Genomic DNA, 15,000 nt, shown 5'->3' with positions numbered 1-15,000 from the left:
TCACATATCATTTTCACGAGTCCACGTGTGCAGTTTCAAAGTATAATATGCTGAAATGCAGCTTTGCATCAGACTTATAAGGTGATAAAAAAAAAAAAATAGATATATAGATCAGATCAGATCAGATCAGATTCATGCTTACCTTCAGCGAGAGTTTCCTCGAGGCTGAGATCTTACACTTGGGCTAAAATAAATAAATAAATAAATAAATAAAATAACATATAATAGCTATTAGTATAGTATATTATATTACTATATAACAGAAATCCTCAGGGTCCTAAAACCCGCTGCTCATTATTATTCGTGCAGTGATTATTATTCATCTCCAGACTGACTGCTTTTTTTTTTTTAAATTGTTGTTGATGTTTTTAAAGTGCATTTTAAAAAAGGAAAGTACCTTCACATTCGCCCGAGGGGCCATCGGTCTGGGAGCATCCTGCACAAACAAGCAAACAAACAAACAAACAAAACAACAACAAATACTGTAGGTGAATTACAAGCAAAATGACTTTAAGATTCAGCCTCTGCAAAGCATTCGGCTTTCTCAGAATCTAAAATAATGTTTAAACTATTATTAAAAAGGTTATTTATTGAACTATAGTTCATACGTTTTAAATATATAAATATAGTTCTGTTTAAATGTGCGTTATCAAACACTTACACTGCTGTAGAGGGTTTTGCAGGAAAAATGGGAGAGAAAAAATAACATGAGAAACGACGGAAATATTACTGCACGTATATGAATATAATCATTCACTGGTGGATTTTATACATTTAAGTGATTTTATTTTATTTTTTAAAGTGAAATAAAAAACATTTATATTTATATTAATTATACTTACTCGTCGGCCATCGTGCAAATCTGTAACGTGACAGGAAACAGAGAGGAGGAGAAGGAACACGTGGTTTATTTTAAAAACAACGATACACAGAGACTCTGGTCCAACATGTTTAAAATGTGTACTAAGAGAATGAGTCATTCTTTTAATTATTTAAGTTTTAGTCACGTATAAAGTGAAGAAGAAGGAGAAAAGAAGAAGAAGAAGAAGAAGAAGAAGAAGAAGAAGAAGAAGAATAAGAAGAACAAGAAGCAGAATTATAAACTTTTAAACAATTTTAAATCCAGTAAAACGTGAAAGGATCTGACTATCGCAGTAGAATAAACTGCATGTGCGGGTGAGATTAAACTGATGCAGAAAGGTAAAAGTGCGGTACCTGCTGATGGAAGATGCTTCAGAGGAGACTGGAAGCTCAGAGCTCAGAAACAATGGGTTTTATGTGTGTGACAGACGGATAGACAGATGGCAGCTAAATAATTATAGCACAGGAATTCCACTGAATAGACAGCTGCTTTTACCATGACAAAGGCCGACATGTGTGTGTGTGTGTGTGTGTGTGTGTGTGTGTGTGTGTGTGTGTGAGATGAAGAATAGACTTACCCTTCCTCCTCGGACACAAGGACAATGTAAAAAAAACTCTCTAAGTAAATCTCTAATTCTCTAATAACTCTAGTTTGTTATATTACAGAATATATTTTATTTATTGGTTTGTTTGTTTGTTTGTTTGTTTGTTTGTTTGTTTACACATGAGGATCGTGACTGCAGTGAACTCCCACACAGCGTTCAGCTAAAAACAGTAAAGCTCAGAAAGGTCATTAGGAGTCAGGATGTAAAGACACACCTGAGAGCAGGTCAGTAAAATCATAAAAACATGTACCACATCATTAAGACCTCAACGTCATAAATACACAACAGTGTACGTTCACAAGAGTCAGAAGGTGTTGATTAGTTGTCTATAACAGCAGGTTTATATTAACGCCTTATCGTTTCCATAGTAACAGTAACTCATTCACTTCTGTGGTGGATGTGGCACATAAACAGATTTCGTTTTTAATTATTGATATGGTGACGTTTTCTGTAAGAACACGTTAATTATGTAACGTGTAAGGAAGGAGTCTCCAGTGTCGGCGCTGTGTAACAGTCAGAGGTGAAGCTGTAACTTTAAGTTTCCCCACACCTTCATCACAGAGTTTACACTCCTCTACTGTTTCTCACCAACACACACACACACACACTGAGATTTATTTTGCCTTATTAACTTGAAGAGAGAGAATAAAGAGAGAGAATAGAGAGAATAGAGAGAGAGAATAGAGAGAGAGAATAGAGAGAGAGAATAAAGAGAGAGAATAGAGAGAATAGAGAGAGATAATAGAGAGAGAGAATAAAGAGAGAGAATAGAGAGAGAGACTAGAGAGAGAGAATAAAGAGAGAGAATAGAGAGAGAGAATAGAGAGAGAGAATAAAGAGAGAGAATAGAGAGCGAGAATAGAGAGAGAGAATAAAGAGAATAAAGAGAGAGAGAATAAAGAGAGAGAAGAGAGAGAGAATAGAGAGAGAGAATAGAGAGAGAGAATAAAGAGAGGGAGAATAGAGAGAGAGAACAGAAAGAGATAATAGAGAGAGAATAGAGAGAGAGAATAGAGAGAGAGAATAGAGAGGGATGGTGAGGGAATGAGCGTTTATAGCTGCTATAACATAAGTGCGAACAGGAACTCAGTCGTTTCATGGACATTAAATGTAGCTATAAATGGATAAGAAGTATGACGTGTTGTTCTGTAATAAATAATAAATCGGCCTTGTTGGTAAATTGCTGTCAGGCCTGTAAGAGGAATAAAACACTCCGGGACGTGCTGTTAGAGGAAAATAATCCCCTTCGGGACGGTGACGGTAACGTCCGTCACTCGCGTGAGTGTTTTATTTTTCTGTGAATGAAACCCAAATAAATAAATGAATAAATATAATGTTACAGATTTCTATAATGGGTTTCACACTTTAACATTTTTAATCATGACGAAGGTACGTGTGTGTGTGTGTGTGTGTGTGTGTGTGTGTGTGTGTGTGTGTGTTTAAACAGTGGAAGGAATTCCCGCTGATACTCGTGCAGTAGATTACACAGACGCATAACCAGATCAAATCAACTAGATTTAAATGATTTAAAGCGTTTATATACACCGCTAGAAAATTGTGTACATAAATAAATACATAAGTAAATAATAATTTATCTAGAAACCAGAAGGGTTCTGCTTTTTCTCCCTGTCGGAGGCCTTAACGGTTTTATGTTGAATCCCTAGAGCAGGGTTTTCTTTTCAGAAAAGGTTCCAGGTAAAGGTTCCTGTTTGGAAAGAGACCGAATATTAAAGGAATTAAAGGAATGCCCGGGATCCTGGAATTCAGTTACATCCGTATTCACATATGAGCCTCGAACACAGACACATAACCTGAGAACTCCTTTAAAACTAACCAACTAACTAACTAACTAACTAAATAAACAATTAAGAGAATAAATAAATTATTGACAAACAAACAAACAAGAAATCAATAAATAATGTTTTAAATAGATAATAAATATTTAAATACACATCAATAATTAATCCATATTGACGTAAATAAATAAACATCTGCATGTGTTATATCAGAGCGTTAGTTTGAGCATTAGTTTGAGGAAACTCCGCCTCGTCTCCGTCTCAACACTGAACCTGTATACAGACTATTTATTCTGCAACCTTTCCACTGTCACAGCACAGGCATGTGTGTTCCCCAGACTATGCACCACTGTGGCCGTCCGTCACACACACACACACACACACACACACACACACACACACACACACACACACACACACACACACACACACACATATGGTCATGAGAATATCTCTGAGTGGATGTGCCAATATTAGCGCATTCTCGAGAATGTAACACCCAATCACAGCGTGTGTGTGTGTGTGTGTGTGTGTGTGTGTGTGTGTGTGTGTGTGTGTGTGAGACTGGATGAGGTCATCCAACAATGTAATATTGGAATATAATTATAGGATTGAGGATGTGGTGTTGATATTCAGTGAGGTTTAGTGATTAAGTCTCGGACTTTATATCTGTGATCCTTTGAGATGTCCGTTAGTGTAAATTCATCCACAGAGATTACGGAGTACGTTTTACACACTTTGCTCCATTTAATGTTAAAATGCTACTGTATATATACTGCATGATCACAGCACAGACCCCTCCGAAACTATCGGAACGGCAAGGCCGATTCATTCGTTTGTGCTGTACACCAAAGGGTTTGAGATCCAAAAATGGAGATGACATGAGGGTTTAGGGTTTCAGCTTATAGACGTGTTAAACAAAATATAGAACCTTTTGAATCAGAACACCCGATTCAGCCACCCACCCTCCCTTCAGTCTCCTCTTCAGGAGGTGAAACGCTGCTCAATGGGGTGAAGGTCTGATGGACTTGTCCAGTCTAAAACCTTCCACTTTCCCCCTGATGACGTCCTGTGTTGAGGTGGAAGTGTGTTTGAGTTGGCAGAAGTTCCTGCTGATTCATTCAGATGCATTTCTCTGTAAATTTACGGACAGAACGTTCCTGTAAAGTTCTGAATTCATTCTGCTGCTACCGTCATGAGTTCCATCATCAATAAAGATTAGTGAGAATGTTCCAGAAGCAGCCGTGCAAGCCCAAGCCATGACACTTCCTCCACCATGTTTCACAGATGAGCTTTTGAGTTTTGGATCATGAGCAGATCCTTTCTTTCTCCACACTTTGGTAGAGGTTCATCTTGATTCCAGAACTTTTGTGGCTCATGTCTGTATTTCTTTGGAGCCTGGAGCCTATACCAGGGATCTCAGTGCACAAGCAGGGCACAATCACACACACACACTCTCTCACACTACGGACAATTTAAAGATGCCAATCAGCCTACACCGCATGTCTTTGGACCAGAGGAGGAAACCGGAGTACCCGGAGGAAACCCCTGAAGAAAGTTTAAAAGATTAATTAAAGAATCTGACAAAGAATTTAATATAAGAATTTGATAAACATCTGATAAAAGGATCTGATGCTGGTTATAATGATGATGATTATTGTTATTATTATATTATCACTACTATTTTGTAGGGTGGAATGCTCCATTTTGTTTAGCTAAATAATGTAGAGATTTTTTTTTTTTTAAACAAGTATATAAACAGGTCATGTAAATAAGTTATATAATAAAAGTGTCCAGTGTAGTTGACTTGCTGCTTTGACCTTCGTCTCTCACCCGGAAGAGCTTCACCGCAGGAGTCTCGGGTTGCCAAGTTATTATTTTTTGGTTTGTGCAGCAGGAATACTAAAATAAAATAAAATAAAATAAACACATGCAGAAAGTTAAACTCCATCGTGAAACACTCTGAATGTGTTTACAGTGAAAACTGTATGAGGTGTGTAATGCAGTATGTGTTTAGTGATTCTGCTGATAGTTTTTCATCACATAGAGACAATAAATATATGTATAGCTGCTATAGTGTCAGTGAGAACTGGAACGAACGTGTTTCACAACAACAAACAGATGAAGTATGATAAACTGCTGCGGTGTAAGAGGAATAAAACAGTTTAGACGCGATGTTAGAGGAAAATAATCAACGTCTGGATGGTAACATTAACCCCGTTTTATTCCTTACATATTTATTATCGCAGTCAGCTTATCTCATGTTGCATAATTTCATTTACCAGTTTGCCCCTAAGTAGAAAAGTTTGTACACCCTTGTATGGAAAAGAACCCTTATAGTTATAGTTTAAGCGGGATTCCGTGCACTTTGGCAACCTTGACTGATCCTTCCTGCATGTCGGTGTTTGAGAGGAAGCCCTCTGCACTGTGTTTATCTTCAACAAGCTTCATTAATACATTATTAACACCATTTGGCCCAACAAAAGCGAAGAAATGATCTTAAATAGATCGGATATTGTCTGATCTCCAATTTAGACAGTCTTTCCTGATCATTTGTTGTGACAGGAATAAGGTAAAAATCCGTGTTATGGGAGCTAAAGGGACGCCAGGCAGATGGACCGTCAGAATAAAATGCTGTTGCGTTTTTACAACTTTAATTAAACACTGATATCAGGTGAGTGATGGACATTTTTTTTAAAAACAGGAAAAAACAACAAGCCATGTTAGCGTTATTCGCTAACCTAGCGGTGTCAGTGGTCTTGTTAACGTGCTGATATATTAGCTAACAAGTGGAGTTCTAAATGACGTTGAATTGGACGTCGAGTGCACTCAATAGGGCGTGAGACGCCATTACAGCCATCATATTGTAGCGCTGTAGAAGTGCCCTTATATAGGGAGCACGCGCCGTGCTAGTGTGGTTACGTCCTAAACAGCATACTACTGTACTAAATAGGACGTCAGAATGATGCACTTTGGCGCACTATTTTATCAACAATACAGTGCAGTCGTGTGAGATTTCGGATACGACCCCTGTTAGTTCTAGAAATCTCTTTACAGCAATATAGCTAATTAGCTAGCAACGACAGGTGAAAGGAAGCTTTGGTGTAACTGACTGTTACGACCAAGTTTAGATATTTCACGGATTATTTTCCACTTTAACGATTACAATGATGTTTTTTCATGTTAAATTTTTTTTCTAACTGTTTAAAGGAGAAGAGCTAATTGAGTTAGATCGTCGCCTGACTGAAATATTAGCTAGAGTTAGCTGTCTGAGAGGTCTGTCCAACAATATGCCTGTGTAAAAATGCTTATTAGTTAAAAAAAAAAAAAGTGAATATTTAAAAAAAATAAAAGAATACACAGACACACCAATTGTCTGATATTTGCAGGAGTTTGTTTGATTTAATTATATAAAATAAATTACACATAATACGCAATTTTATTTGCGTGTGTTTTATATTTGGTTTATAAATACATCAAATTGTGTCTTAAATCAACAACATTTGTTATGTTTACTAAAACTTTAGGGTTTCTGCAGATTTACGTTTACACGCATAACTTTGGTTGCTCTGTATGAATTATTGATTTTGACGTTCACGAACGAGTCGACTCCTTTAGTCGGTTCTTTTTAGGTGACCGTTAAGAGCCGACTCTTAAAAAATGAGGCGTTTTTATTTTCTTCTTTGTCTTTTAATATAGATGTCATCACTTACTGTATAACATTTAATCAAAACGCTCTGTAGAAACCTCTTTTAAACATCTAAGCTGTTCGTTCACATGAATTCATTTCTCTTCGGTAAGCGCGTTATTCTGGACAGGTTCGACGTTTCTTTTATTAATTAAATCAAATAAAACATTCAACATCACACGAGTGTCCTTATGGATGAAACGTGCGACTATATGGTGATTTATTCATTCTCATTGTTCAGAATATTTACAGTGAAATGTCAATGAGTCGTTTGGGAGATGAAAGAGTCGACTCATATTGGTGAGCCGAGCCAGATGATCCGACTGATTGAAAAGAACCGACATTCCCATCAGTGTCTGTCAGAACCACCTGGTGTGATCCCGTGTCCCTCCTCACCTGTCTCTGGCATCTCCACATCTTCTTATAGCCCTGTTAAACCCAACATTTCACACATGGTGTTTGACTTCATTCAGGTTTGGTCTGAATCTGCACCATGCCGGGGAAGCTGAAGGCGAAGATCATAGCGGGCCGACACCTGCCTGTCATGGACCGCGCCAGCGACCTCACCGATGCCTTCGTGGAGGTGAGATCAGCCTTAACGTGACACAGCGGGGTTTTATTCACTTCTGCAGGGGTTTCGTGTTTTTTTAATCTCATTTTATGTTTGTCTTTTCATGATACAGTTTAATAACCTTATTTCTTCATTTATTCGTTTATGAAAGAAACTTAATATACGAAGTCTTTTATGCAAGAAAGTATAGAAAATCACTTTTTACTCATGTAACGCCTGCAAACGTAACGTCTGTCAATGAACAGCTCATTAACGATGTTATAATGGATTTTAAAGCAGAAAGAACACAATTAACATCTATTAAAGATGTGTATCTGGCACTTTTATACAATATACGGCTGATCCAGGGGCGGGGCTACATGCAAGCTCATTTTGTGACGTCACTAAATAAGGTCTACAGCGCTGAACCAATCACGGCCAATATGCAAATGTTCAGAGGATGGCGCAGTCCATGTGGAGGCGTTTCTAATTTGCATATCATGCATATTCATGTTCATAGATGCTGTCTTCTAACACTGATGTCATTGTGTTCCACAGGTGAAGTTTGGAAACATGACTTTTAAAACAGACGTGTGTCCGAAGTCACTAAATCCTCAGTGGAATTCCGAGTGGTTTAAGTTTGAGGTAAGGCCGATCTTTTGTTTTATTTTAAATAAAATTGCGACTTTGTTCAACTTAACATGCAGGTATTCTGTGTGTGGCGTACCCCCCCCCCCCCCCTCTTTCTTTCTCTCTCTCTCTCTCTCTCTTTCTCTCTCTCTCTCTCTCTCTCTCTCTCTGTGTGTGTGTGTAGGTGGATGATGAGGATTTGCAGGACGAGCCGTTACAGATCACAGTTCTGGATCATGACACGTACAGTGCGAACGACGCCATCGGGAAGGTGTACATCGACATCGACCCGCTGCTCTGCAGTGAAGCCGCCACCGTCATCTCCGGCTGGTTTCCCATCTACGACACCATTCACGGTGTGTCCTGATTCGTGGTCCTTTCACATACGCGGCGTTCGAACAGAACCCTGCTATTTTCTCCACTCCCTCAGTACGGTTCTGTAGCCTTTACTCGAGAACGCACTCCGGTCCGAGAGCGTCTGAGCGAGTTCGACTCTGAATCAGAGATTCGACTCTGAATCGACTTGCTGCAGGAAGTGAATCAAACATCCCGACAAAAGGACTAATAAGTGTGAAATGTGAGAAATAGATGCCAGAGTTATTGTTTAAACTCTTTTCATGTAAATTATCTATAAAGTGGTTTCCTTAATTATTTATAATGGTATTTTTTTTTTATTATTAATAATCGTCAGAGAATGAATTCCAAAATACTGCATGAAAACAGTTTAATTGAATTTGTTTAAAAATATTTGCGTCGCCTTACTTCAAATAATTTTTACGATGTACAATACGTATATTATTCATATTGATATTGGTATATGATGGTTTAAAAAAAACAAAACAATATTGCTACATTTAAACGGGTTTTGTTGACATTCACCTATAAAAATAAGCTCTTAAAGAAAATAAACAAAGTAAAATATTTTTTGATGGCTGTGATGTTGGAGCAAATTGAGCCATGTACATAATTTATGCAGATACGTACTTTAATTTACTCCTGTGTGGATATCGTACCAATCATAACGATAGCGCAGCATAACAATAAACTTTATTTAATATTTACGTGGGGGAAAAATGAAACAAATGAAAATATTAAAGCCCAAGGAATGTGTATTTTGTTCTTTATGCTGAACATTATTGTCAGTCTTTCAACAATTTAAATCAAATAATTCTGTAATAAACACTGTATGTAAAATAGGAAGTGTGTAGTGAGTGGATATTTCTGTTTTAATAACACTGTGTGTGTGTGTGTGTGTGTGTGTGTGTGTTTAGGTATACGAGGAGAGATCAACGTGCTGGTTAAAGTGGACCTCTTTAACGACCTGAACCGTTTCAGACAGTCTTCCTGCGGAGTCAAGTTCTTCTGTAGTGAGTTTTTATTCGGTTCTGCTCCCTGTACTCTGTGTGAACTCCGCTTTAACGCTGGGTTTCTCCCGCTCGTTCCCTCAGCCACGTCCGTCCCGCGATGCTACCGCGCTGTGATGGTCCACGGCTTCGTGGAGGAGCTGGTAGTCAACGAGGACCCCGAGTACCAGTGGATCGACCGCATACGAACCCCACGAGCGTCCAACGAGGCCCGGCAGAGACTCATCTCTCTCATGTCAGGTACAAAGGATGTGTCTTTATAAAAGTCAGAACCTCAGCCTATGAATAATAGATAAGACTTCACATTTAGCTCGGTGATGCATCATCTCAGAGGTGTTCCAACACTGAGGCACGGGGGAGTATGATGGGAAATACCAAAAATAAATATTTAAAACACTCCGTCATGCTTTCCAATCCTTACACGTTCCACATCACAGTACGCTGGAAGGTACGTTGTTCAAAACACACCAAAAGAGCTAATAAAGTAATAAAAGCAGTAGATGGGAGCAGTTAACATTTACGTAGGTGTTTTGAACGCTCTCTTGAAGCACCGCCCCCTTCCTCCATTAATAAAAGCAGTAGATGGGGGCAGTTAACGTTTGCATAGGTGTTTTGAATGCTCTCTTGAAGCCCCACCCACTTCCTCCATTTCATGCTAGTAATGTTTCAGTCCGTGTGTCGCAAAATGTTCTCTCTGTCAACGGAGAAATCACCAGAAGACGGGAAATTTTGAGCAATTAAGATTAAACAGGCCTACAACTAAATGTTAAATCAAACAGTGTAACATTACAGTTTGCATAATTTTAATTAGACAGAGATGGAAAAGCTGAGAAGTTGCGCTGCATGATGATGATGATGATGAATTGCAGAGGTGCAGAGGTTAGTGTTTGAGGTGTGTGTGTGGTGTTTGGTTTCTCTGTGCAGGTGAGCTCCAGAGGAAGATCGGGCTGAAGGTGCTGGAGATGGGCGGGAACGCCGTGGTTGGCTACCTGCAGTGTTTCGACCTGGAAGGAGAATCTGGCCTGGTTGTGCGCGCCATCGGTACCGCCTGCACGCTCGACAAAATCAGCAACACGCTCGCACCTACGGGGGCCGCAAACCCCTCTAACTCCTCCCCATCCAAAGATATAAAAGAGTGAGTGATGTCACGTTTGGGGGGAAAAAAACCACACGAAGACCTCCTGTGCTCGTGTATGCGCCGAGAATCGTCTCCGTTTACGCTGTGTTCACACCTGGTGTGTTTAGAGAAATTTTATATATATATATATATATATATATATATATATAATATATATATACCTTACCTTATACAATATACACACATCTCCTGTATATAAAACAATCAAACTTGTTCAGATCAGCCAATCAGCATATGAATGAGGAATGATTGACAGTTGACTCAGATGTTAACTGACCCAATAGAAGCCCCGCCCACTTCCCCTCATCTCTCATTAGTAATCTTTCGTCCTTGCGTTCTGCGACAGTAAATGGAGAACGTTTTGAGCTTGTTAACGTATGTTTGACTTCTCTAACATTAGACTAGTGTGTATCTATCATCATATTGCTAACTATAGCGAGCTAAGCCTTAAACATTTTCAACACCTAGTGTGAACACATCTGTAAGAGCGTATGTATGAGAGATTTATTAGGACCAGCTATCCCTGTTCAACCAATACTCTACCAATATTCTTTACACTGTGTTTATTATTTATTTTTGTCTACAGCACCAATTTCACACATTTAATCATACATCTTCAGATCAAAAGATTTTTAACGATCACGAGAAACATTTCAGTTGAGTGTCCACAAAGTTTTGACTCGTAGTGTGTAAAATAATTATATATCTTTATATACAATCCATAACATCAGTGTATTTGTTAAGCAGGGATGTGCAGGAGCTCAGTGTGTGTGCGCGTGAGGGTTTGTTTGTTTTATGAGTATGTTCTACCTGAATACATCCTCGGCACACAAACACATCACAGACCGAACCTCGTTCTTCTCCCGCATGCTCCCACCTCTCTCTCTCTCTCTCTCTCTCTCTATCTCTCTCTCTCTCTGTGTCTGTTTTTCCCGTCTCTGCCCTGCATCTGCATGCTTGCATCCGTTCGCTTTCAGGAAGCACTGCAGATCCTGCTGTAAAGAGTTGTCCTACTTACTGAGCAGCATTTGTCCGTGTGTGTTTGTCTCAGTGTTGTTTTGTGAGTGTGTGTGTGTGAGAGTTTCTATTGTATGTCGCTTACTTTTTCGTTCTCTGCTTGGCATGCTGGAATATGTTTGTCGTTGTTGTGTGTGTGTGTGTGTGTGTGTGGGGTTGTGGGGGGTGGTGAGGGGGGGGGTCTGAATCTGCAGGTCTATAACAAGAGTTTAAAAAAAAAAAAAGAATGATTTTTAACTGCAGTGTTAGTTATTGATTTGCTTCATAGAACCGAATATCGATAGGTTTTACACACTTTTCTGGCCACAAGGTTCGGGATCTTTAACGCTGTGTCTTTTTCCTAAAAACACACGTTTTGTTTCCTAAAAATTTTGTTTCATTTACATCGACAGATTCATCTGCTCAGGTATTTGGTTATGTTTAGCAGGGCTGGGCAGTATAACCGTGTAATATCAGTATTGTGATCAAATTTATCACGATATACTTTTCTGAGATACTGCAGTATAACTTTTAATTGACATTGGGAACAGCAGATTATTTTTGTTATTATTAGCTGTAGTATTTATTATTTAGTTAGTCGTGTTTCTTCATTTTAAGCGTTACTTATATTTTATATAAATATAAAAGTATCATCTAGGTCAGTTTTTATCATTAAAAAAAAGACTACTGTTTTGCTATCACTTAAATATCGTGATGTGTATATCGATATTCCTGTATATGATATTTTTTATCATAGATACATTATACTACATAGACAAATACATGGAGAATAATAAATACATAGACAATAATAAATACGTGGAGAATAATAAATACATAGACAGTAATAAATAAATAGAGAATAATAAATACATAGACAGTAATAAATATTACATAGAGGGTATAAATAATACGACACGGAGACGTTAATGCTTTAATGTTTAGTTTTTCAAAAAAACATAAAAACAAATGTAACCAGTTCTCAAAAGTCCAACCTTCACATTGTTATGGTTTAAATGCAATAAATTAAAAACTAATTAATTGTTTGTACAAAAAATAAATAGAATTTATCATATATATGTCTTATATCTGCAGATGGCCTTATATAAATCAGTGTGTGTGTTTGTGCTGTTGATTGCACTAGTGTGTCGGCGTGTGTACACGTACGTGTGTAGCGTGTTGTGTGTATGCGTGTGTTCTGTATGAAACGTGTGTGTGTGTGTGTGTGTAGCTCTCCGCAGGCTGCTCCTTCTGCTCTTGGATGTCGCTCCACTCACAGCAGTCCGGTTCACAGCGCGAGCAGCCGCCTGTCTCAGGGCTTCTCCGTTTCCGTGCCGACGCTGCTCTTCGCCGGTATGAAACACAGACACGGGAGATCAGAGGGTCCCAGAGCCAGGCAGTGTAGGCAGGTGACCCCCGCGTGACCCCCTCAATGACCCCCCCTCCCCATGACCCCACCATAAACCTCGCTCCCATTGGACCAGATGGCTGTGACATCACCAGATCCCTTCTTCCTTCAGCTGCCAAAGCAACCTGTTCTGCAGCTATGTCCCGCCCCAACACGTTTCACTGACCAATCAGAGGGCTGCGTTCAGCTCACGGTCACACAGTGTAGCTAGTCAGGTGGTTAGCGTGTCGCTGATCGTTTTGGTAGTTTGCGGAGTTGTTAGATTTCTCCAGAAGCTCATGTCAGCCATGTTATTAGAGGGTTGTGCTTTGGTTAGCTGAAACAAATGCTTTTTCTCATCTCATTGCTTTTTGCCTTGTCATATTTGTTTGTGTGTGTTTTTGTTTGTTTGTTTGGCGTGCCTGGCTCTCTCTGTGCATCGCCGTTTCATCCCCATCTCTCAGCCCTCCTCTTCCTCTCTCCCCTTTGGTTTTCTTTATCGCTTCCATTGAGGAACCTTCGAAGGAACTAACACTTTTATATAAAGTGGAAACATCGTGCTTTGAAATTAAACACACTTTGTTGATTGCGTTTAAGTGGAAAATGCCAGGTCAGAAGGTCAACTTCAAATCAACGTCATGTGGGTTTTCAGGCTCCGCCCCAAGAGTCCCTGCTTTTCAGAAATGCACCAGCTGTACAGCGGGACCGAAAACCAGTACCAAAAAAAGTCTAGAGTTCCAAAAAAGGTTCCTGAAGTTGGAAATGCACCTCATTATCCCTCTTTTCCAACACACACACACACACACACACACACATGCACACACATAGACGCTCGCACTCCCTCTGTGCAGACGTGGTGTGAGATTGAGTCTGTTCCTCCTTGCTCTGACAGGGCGGTTTTTGGGGAGGAGGCCCCTGGCATCTCATTGTGCTCAGGACCCCCCACCCCACTGAGAGCCCAAACCTTCTCTTCCTTCTCCCCTTCCAAGTCCTACAGCCGCCAGTCCTCCTCCTCTGACACTGAGCTGAGCCTCACCCCCAAAACCGGTAAGACCACCCGAACCCCGGGATCAGCCCGCTACTTCACGCTCTCTACAGAACTGCTGCAGATCAGCTCAGGCGAGAGAACATGCAACGAGATCAGCTGTTAGAGATCAGGGCACTAGAGATCAGCAATCAGAGATCTAGCTATATTGATATAGTAATCAGTAGCTCGGCTGTTGGAGGTCAGGCCACTAGAGACTGCTAGAGATCACTAGCGATTGAAGATTGGATTGCTCGAGATCAGAATGCTTGATCAGCTGTTGGGGATCAGAATGCTAGAGATCAGGTATTGGAGATCAGTCTATTAAAGATCAGCTCGCTGGTGTTTAGGGTTTGGAGACCAGCCTAGCTGAGAGATTCAGGCTCCGATGACGAGTGTGTAACAGATTAGCCCCGCGAGTTCAGCCTTCTCACAGAGAGCGAGCGGTAGCGTGCTTCCCCTCCCTCTCTTTCAGTTTACCTTTGGGTTTTGATTATGTTAATCATGTTTGTGTTTATTTATTTCATTTTTCATATCCATGCTGCTGTGTGTGTGTGTGTGTGTGTGTGTGTGTGTGTCAAACGTTTAAAGAAATATATGGATAAACAGTACTTTGAGTTGACAGGAGGACAGACTGCCGAAGACAGGTGTGTTGTGCAGTGGAGAGGGAATTTCAGCACTAAATCAAATTATTATTATTATTATTATTATTATTATTATTATTATTGTACGTTTACGATGAAAGCACGTCCCGGGCTTTTCTCAGTCACAAAGATTCATCCTAGAAAATAAAAACAATGAAATCATCATCTCCCTCTTCAATCTTTGTCTTTCTCCCTTCTCCAACTCTGTGATGTCATAATTCATTCCTTCCTCATTTTTGCTCCATTCTCATTGATCTCTTCATTCCTTGTCCTCCTTTCTCCTCTTCTCTTCTCTTCTCTCCTCTTCTCTTCTCTTC

At 39.6% G+C, this 15,000-nt stretch overlaps 2 protein-coding genes across 15 annotated transcripts in view; one reads left to right on the top strand and one right to left on the bottom strand.

The window, feature by feature from the left end:
* Positions 1–15,000, bottom strand: part of tnni1c (troponin I, skeletal, slow c) — a 76,326-nt gene that overhangs the window by 2,575 nt on the left and 58,751 nt on the right. The window contains 5 exon segments of one of the 2 annotated variants that reach the window (NM_001200859.1): positions 143–184; positions 398–436; positions 662–665; positions 843–862; positions 1,216–1,278. In NM_001200859.1, the coding sequence (NP_001187788.1) occupies positions 143–184; positions 398–436; positions 662–665; positions 843–853 (96 nt within the window). In that variant the 5' untranslated portion in view covers positions 854–862; positions 1,216–1,278. 2 annotated transcript variants of the gene reach the window in all.
* Positions 5,625–15,000, top strand: part of c2cd5 (C2 calcium dependent domain containing 5) — a 33,180-nt gene continuing 23,804 nt past the window's right edge. For 8 of the 13 annotated variants that reach the window (XM_053677801.1, XM_053677806.1, XM_053677804.1 and 5 more), the window contains exons 1-8: positions 5,625–5,936; positions 7,424–7,533; positions 8,059–8,145; positions 8,315–8,486; positions 9,402–9,497; positions 9,579–9,734; positions 10,419–10,629; positions 13,908–14,062. In XM_053677801.1, the coding sequence (XP_053533776.1) occupies positions 7,444–7,533; positions 8,059–8,145; positions 8,315–8,486; positions 9,402–9,497; positions 9,579–9,734; positions 10,419–10,629; positions 13,908–14,062 (967 nt within the window). In that variant the 5' untranslated portion in view covers positions 5,625–5,936; positions 7,424–7,443. Of the gene's footprint in view, positions 5,937–7,423; positions 7,534–8,058; positions 8,146–8,314; positions 8,487–9,401; positions 9,498–9,578; positions 9,735–10,418; positions 10,630–12,859; positions 13,034–13,907; positions 14,063–15,000 lie in introns of those variants that run through there. The other 5 variants (XM_053677810.1, XM_053677807.1, XM_053677805.1 and 2 more) reach the window with 3 other exon arrangements.

This window comes from Ictalurus punctatus, chromosome 4 (assembly GCF_001660625.3).
Source record: "Ictalurus punctatus breed USDA103 chromosome 4, Coco_2.0, whole genome shotgun sequence".
Lineage (NCBI taxonomy): Eukaryota > Metazoa > Chordata > Actinopteri > Siluriformes > Ictaluridae > Ictalurus > Ictalurus punctatus.
Note: the sequence above shows the minus strand (reverse complement) of the source record. Positions and strands in the feature narration are given on the sequence as shown.